This window comes from Botryllus schlosseri, chromosome 11 (assembly GCF_051294905.1).
Source record: "Botryllus schlosseri isolate E-star chromosome 11, Bs_hap1, whole genome shotgun sequence".
Classification (NCBI taxonomy): Eukaryota; Metazoa; Chordata; class Ascidiacea; order Stolidobranchia; family Styelidae; genus Botryllus; species Botryllus schlosseri.
The window spans coordinates 11,125,550-11,132,155 of record NC_137246.1 but is presented as its reverse complement, the minus strand read 5'-3'; the positions used below and the strand labels follow the sequence as shown (position 1 = coordinate 11,132,155).

At 40.6% G+C, this 6,606-nt stretch overlaps 2 protein-coding genes across 2 annotated transcripts; both read right to left on the bottom strand.

The window, feature by feature from the left end:
* Positions 1-2,598: 2,598 nt before the first annotated feature.
* On the bottom strand, positions 2,599-4,863 carry LOC145450986 (TBCC domain-containing protein 1-like). The gene has a single exon (XM_080329481.1). It carries the CDS (start codon positions 4,860-4,862, stop codon positions 3,090-3,092), a length of 1,773 nt encoding a protein of 590 aa, XP_080185607.1. The 5' UTR covers position 4,863; the 3' UTR covers positions 2,599-3,089.
* A 54-nt stretch (positions 4,864-4,917) lies between these two features.
* On the bottom strand, positions 4,918-6,496 carry LOC145450989 (EKC/KEOPS complex subunit TP53RK-like). Its single transcript, XM_080329483.1, has one exon. It carries the CDS (start codon positions 6,355-6,357, stop codon positions 5,647-5,649), a length of 711 nt encoding a protein of 236 aa, XP_080185609.1. The 5' UTR covers positions 6,358-6,496; the 3' UTR covers positions 4,918-5,646.
* Between the last annotated feature and the right edge of the window lie 110 nt (positions 6,497-6,606).

The following is a 6,606-nucleotide window of genomic DNA, read 5'->3' as shown; positions in this document are numbered from 1 at the left end:
TATCTCAGTATGGAACACAGTTAGCGTTAACACAGATACGCCGACTTTTGCGTGAAATCCGCAATGCGTTAGGTAGGCTAAGTGTCAGATCAGCGCACATCTTTAACATACTCGACCTTGATAACGAAATTGCTGCCCTAATCATTGAGTGCCAACCTTGAGACTTGGCACAGCGTTCGATACTAAAATCAAGACATACCATGCAAAAGCTCATGACGGATCTAGGTAAGGAGCACCGTTAAAATCAATGGAGACCAATACCGGCTGTGCGTAAAATATGTTTGCGATAAATGACGAGTCAGCTCTCACTCGACTTAGGAAACGAAATTACCACTAACACAGTACAGTGACAAACTTGAAACTTGGTACCGCGTTGAATACTAACATTAAGACTTACCGTACCAAATGTCATGACCGATCTCGGTATGGAACATCGTCAAAATCAATATATACCAATACCGGCTTTTGAGTAAAATCTGTTTGCGATACATGACGAATCAGCACACACTCAGCTTCGGAAACGGAATTACTACCCTAAACTTTAAGTAGAAACCCTGAAACTTGGGACAATGTTAAATACCACCATCACGACATGACATACCAAGTTTCAAGAATTATCATGGTGTGAAACACCATCAAAATCGACCTATACCAGCAAAGGTCGACTAAACGCATATGACGGTAACCGAGTTCAGATGTAGATACGATTGTTACATCACACCTTAAGGGCGAGCAGGCTATGTTGCCCCGGTTGCTCGGTCATTTTATGAATAGGAGAGAGTAAATCACTGTTTCTTTATTGTGCGCAGCTTTGAGAGAATAGACAGTGAAAGCTTGTTATGAGCGCTACCGGGGCATGCCCCGGCTAGGCATTTGCAAAGCGAAAACACGGAAGAGAATTCGATTTTCGCAGAGACTTCGCTATATATATGGGCATTGGGCATTTACAAGCGAAAGGACAAGAAGAATACGATTTTTGCTGTGATTTCGGTATATATAGATTGCTGTGCGTCTATAAATGGTAAAGAACTGTTATTGAACAGAATTTTAGGTGGGGCAATGCCCCAGTTGCCCTATAGGACGAGCCGCCACTGTCAGAATGGTGATTTCAAAACGACGGAGTTTTGCTTCGCACCTGAATGCATTGCTGATTTGCTCACGTGCTCAGCAGCACTTCGAAATACACTGCTTATTTCTAAATTAACCAATTCACCAGCCAGTCACACACAGGACTTACCGAATTCTGGGTATGCGGCATACCCAAAAAATTTCCTAGGTATGCGCGGCATACCTAGCATACCCGAGTTCAGCGCCTATGAATACAAGCACTACTTCTGAAAACCGGAATATGTGTTACATATCTCTTGTCCAGATAGCTTCAACAGTGGTCTGCTAAAACATGTCTCATGATCAAAAAGTCAGAGACCACTTTTCCAGAGTAGGACACGCCATGCTGGGCTGCTAGATTACGATATGATAGGTAGATGCTGGATTGTGAAACTACTAGTTTCTAACGTTATGATCGGCGTGATGAACTATTTCATATGGGCGACAATGCGGTGTGAGTAAAGGGAGCCATGCTACCGTTACCGAAATTATAGCCTATTCACGAATACTTTCGTGAAAACATACTTGTCACTAGGGTTGCATTTAAAACAAACGTGTTTAAAACAAGGCTCTAATTTAAATCATGACGTCACGAATATTCGATTGTGACGTCATAGTGGACTGACATTGACAATTGAAAATATAGGGTAAAAATAGCTCATTTGACGAAATATATGTACTACTGCTGTTGAACCGACTATACTGCTGGTTCCAACCATCCCATATCGATATATAAGTCCGCTATATCGGGTGGTAATTGTCCGTAGGCTCATACAACATGTATTTGTAAAGTATTTACACAATTATGGTATAATTTTACAACTTCAAAAAAAAAATTATTATGGAGGATTGGTGTACTGCACATACGTTCTGGAAGTCATTGGTGACTATTGTGCGCGACCCTGTCTGGATTCCGAGTATTTAAAGAAGACCCTCGGCCGATCGACTGATCAACTTAGTTAAGGACTGACACTTTCTACCCGAGAATGTAGGAAAGTATCTTTCGTTGTACTACAACAAATTTTAATTATTACTACCGTAATACGTGATGCAACTACTGGAATTCTTCATAGGGCCAGATTTTGTTAAAATAAAGTTTTTTCATGTAAAAATTTGTCAGTTTTCAAGTCAAAAACGTTTTTTCAGGCCAAAATACTTCGTAAGGACAGACGGTTGCAACCAGAAATGAAGATAAGTAGTACAATTTTAACATGTGCAAAAACACCTAATTTGCATACGCAAGGTTAAAATTTAGTTATTTTAGGTCAAAATCTTACGTTTTTAGGTAAAAAAAAATTGCCCTCCTCCTCACACCTGCCCAGTAGAATGCTGAAAACACACCTCTGAACATAAAATGAAAATATAATTATAATCCTCTGATTTACACCAGAAGCGTCGTCACAGAATTGACTATCACATGCAGTAAATGTACCGTATCCAAAATACAACTAATTCATCCAACACTTGCAATCACATCACCAGAAAAAAATCTTGACTTCAACGAAATGTGTATGTAATGTGCCATACCGCAAAAGAGTGCAAAGAATTCAGGTGAGATTATGATATCAGGATTTCGGCAATATGATGGCAGTGATAAATTACACTCAAACAGTTTAGTCACGGATCGCCTGTGTTTAGGTTTTATATGCCGATGTTAATTCATACAATCCTATACACTTTGCAGTAAAATTACAATGCCATAGATTCAAAACAAAGCAGTGACATTATACTGCGAAGAAGCTAGTAAGCAATGGTCGAAAATGATGAAAATTAAATAAACTGAGCTCATTATAATAAGTCCTTAGTGCTATAAGCAGAAGGCAGAAAATTGATGCACACAATGTTGAACTATTATTACTACAACCGTACAAAAAAAAACCTTCATAAGGAAAATCAAGGTCTTTAGGCCTACTCAAGCGCGTTCTGATTTACACTGACAGCAGATTCCCGGTGATGGATATCACCGCAACAGGCATGTATCATTACAGTTCAGGTTTGTCCTGGGCTTGGGCTATGTCGACCAAATCGTCAAGTTGCCTTTTCATTCCGCTTGATTCCAGCCATTCTTTAAATCTCGCTTCGACGTGAGACTGAAATTTTCTCCGTTCCGCTTTTGTCATCTCCGCACCTTTCACGGCCAGTTTATACTTTTTCACAATCGATTGCTTTTCTTTCACTGCTTTCTGGTATGCTTCGGGCAAGCCCCACGGAATCCCGACGGTGCGAGAATCATGATAGGTGTGATCTGACGACTGAAATGGTATTACGAAGGTAAAAAACTCGTCAGGAGGCAGAATGTGGTAATTAGGCTTCTCCGTGTCAAGAAATTCCGATGTCGATATGTCATTGCTGGCAGAAGATTCTCTGGAGCGCGATAAGGTCTGTATCATACACATCGGATTGTTCCACTGGTCGATCTGCGGCGATATCACCAATCCGATTTCAGCCAAATGCTCTTCAAGGCGTTCATAATGAGTGTGATACGGTCCCAAGGTGACAGAATATTGAACATCGTGCTGCACACCGTATTTCGTTGAATTATCACCAATCAACAAAGGTCTCGTGGGAGAAGCAATATGAGCAGTGATTTGATTGGAAGATCCTATAATTACTGATCGGGTCGGAGATATGAGAGTGATATTATTACAACCGGTGACGCGAACGCATTTTGTGACAGGACCCAACACAAAAAGAGAATTGTGACACTTCTCAATGCTGACGGATCTCAATGGTGACAGCATATAAAAGTGGGATTTATTACACTTCACAAATCTTACAGAGCTGCTTCTCAACAGTGAACTTTGTTGACATATCGTCTGGTCTGAACAATTCAAGAGCAAGATGACTCTGCAATATCCGCTAACACTGTGATGCATGATTCTCCATCGTTTTGCAAGAGTTCGTTTACTTGTAGTTGGCATAGTCCACGGTAATGTTCTTCCCGATTCCAAGAGAGCATTCATACTGTAGGGGCTGGACGTCAGAACAGATCGAACCCAATTTTCAAAGACACGACATGAAAAGTCATTTCGCGTTCTGGAATAACCTGATTTACTTTGAAACCGATGTTTTGTCGCGATCGCATACAATGGTACTACCGAGTCTGATTTGGGAAGGTAGGGCTTAATAATGTAACTGAAAGCGCGGACAGCTTCAATAGGCAGCCGTCTATCAGATTTGCTCTGATAATCAGAATCTGACTCGGACAGTAATTCGATCATGTCGCTCAGATGGGTCAGAATAAATGACAAACGACTATTTTCTTCCATGATACTTGGTATCCCAGACATTTTTGGCGATTCCAAACTGTCGGGCCCAGGAGATTTTGATCGGGGGCTAGCCCGCGGCCATTCTTCGCCCACGAGGGATTTCCGTAATGATATCTTTGATGATTGCTGTAAGAATAGATGCAAGACAAATTCCAGTGTATCGACGCTAAGTTTTGATTTGTAGAGTTCCTTGTCGGAGCTTTCAAAACTTTGTTGCATCAATTCTGCTTCCTCAAGTCTTTCTTCTCTTGATGTCTCTTTTATCGAATAGTACGCGTTAAAATAAGCCCAAGCAAAGCGTTCCGGGATTAACATCTTGTTGATGGCCATATGTCGCCATACACTCCAACTTAAGATAGGATATCCGCCATCAGATCCTTTACCTCTCGCGTAGGCGAGCACTTTTTTCAGGTATACCTTGGAAAGTTTTGGATGGGCTTGAATGACGCCAAAACAAAATGGCTCAAAGTCAACCCACATCTCCATGACTGACAGGACACTGCTCACAATGATTAAGATCAATATATTAATATAAATAAGACTGGAAAGAAAAGCATTGTCACAACACTAATCACAGCGAAAATGTTTTGTGATGTGCCAGTTTGATAACGCACAGAATAGTTCAATTAAACCAATAGGCCTATTAGAAATTGCCAACAAATAGCATGGTTAGTCGCTAGACATGCCTGGAAATTGAACTGAACAAGCATAGTATCATATGTCTCCGTGAAAATATCGACTTATTCTACAATGTCATCACTTCCAAAGTAATTCCGAGTATGAGGGTCTTTAGTACTGCTAGATTGATTATAAGGACCTTCTTACTGAGAAGTTTCATTGCAAGTACCGTTGATTGGTTGCAAGTATGCTACTATGTTCTTACTCAGCAGACAATTGCAGTACAGATTAGAGATATTTTTCAAATTTATGGCACCAATTATAGGTTCTATAGCCGAAACAGCAGAAAATATCAGGTTTATCGACAAAACATGTTATATTGGCGATAATGGCCCAAAATTCTAATATCAGTCATGCACTAATCGTAACAATGACTATAAGCAATTTATAAGGGCTTGGAATGATGTGATGTACCAATACATAGTGCAAAAAACATTTAATTAACCAAATACCGTAGTACATTTTAGACCAGAAGCTAACATATTAACACGGGACAAAACAGCTAGTAGCCTATTGCAGAATATCGCATCGATAGGCAGAGATCTTGAAGGTTGTCTTCTCACTTGCTCAATGGCCAGTGTAATCGAACTAATCAGCCTACCATTGTTCTTTTACGCCCCCTCATTTTTACTTCTTCAAATTTGGCTAAAACAGGTTTAGGATTTTTGCTATGCCGTTCGTACGATTTCATTAGCGTTGAAAATAGCGACTCGCTGTTTGGATGAGTGCTAAGAAATGCCTTTTCCAATACATATAAATCCACACCTTTGTCTTCAGCAACTTTGGATGTACTGCTTAATCCAAAATCAATGAATACTACTTCAAGTTGATCATTTTCAAGTCTTTTCACCAAAATATTGGATGTTGTCAAATCACCGTGGATTATATCTGCCGAGTGCATTTTCGCCAAATCGCTACCGACCGTTTGCATCACTCGATCAAGGGTAGTGGGATAAGTACCGGCATCTAATTTGTCGTGCAGTGACGGTGACCTTTCATCGCAAATATGCTGTTTTAAAGTTAAGGCATCAATGTATTCCACAACGATTGTGTTATTATGTGTATCCACAAAGTACACAGCGGGGGTAATAATCCCGATATTTCTACATCGCGCGAGAGTTCTGGCTTCTGAAGTCAAGCGCTTGTGTGTCAGTTTGGCGTCCAGTTCCGGGTGGCGGTACTTTTTGGTAAATCGAACTTTCGCAACGGAAGGTCTGCCCAAGAAGTCACATTTGTACACTCTAGCTTCAGCGCCTTGAGTTAGCAACTCTCCGTCCGCAAATATTTCAGCTCCCGTGTCCATGCGAAAACGTAGCTACAGCAAACACTTCAAATACGAGCGGTAAGCAATACGCACGATGGCGATAACCGGACGGAGGCAATGTTATGAATGGAAAACAGCATACTGCATCAAGTGGCAAGACATTGTTTTGCCGAACATGTGGAACTCGATCACCGGATACGCATCAAGACATTCATGCAATGTTCATTACTTATAACTGGATAGGGATTTGATATGTTAATATCAAATAACGAATAAAATATTTTCCAT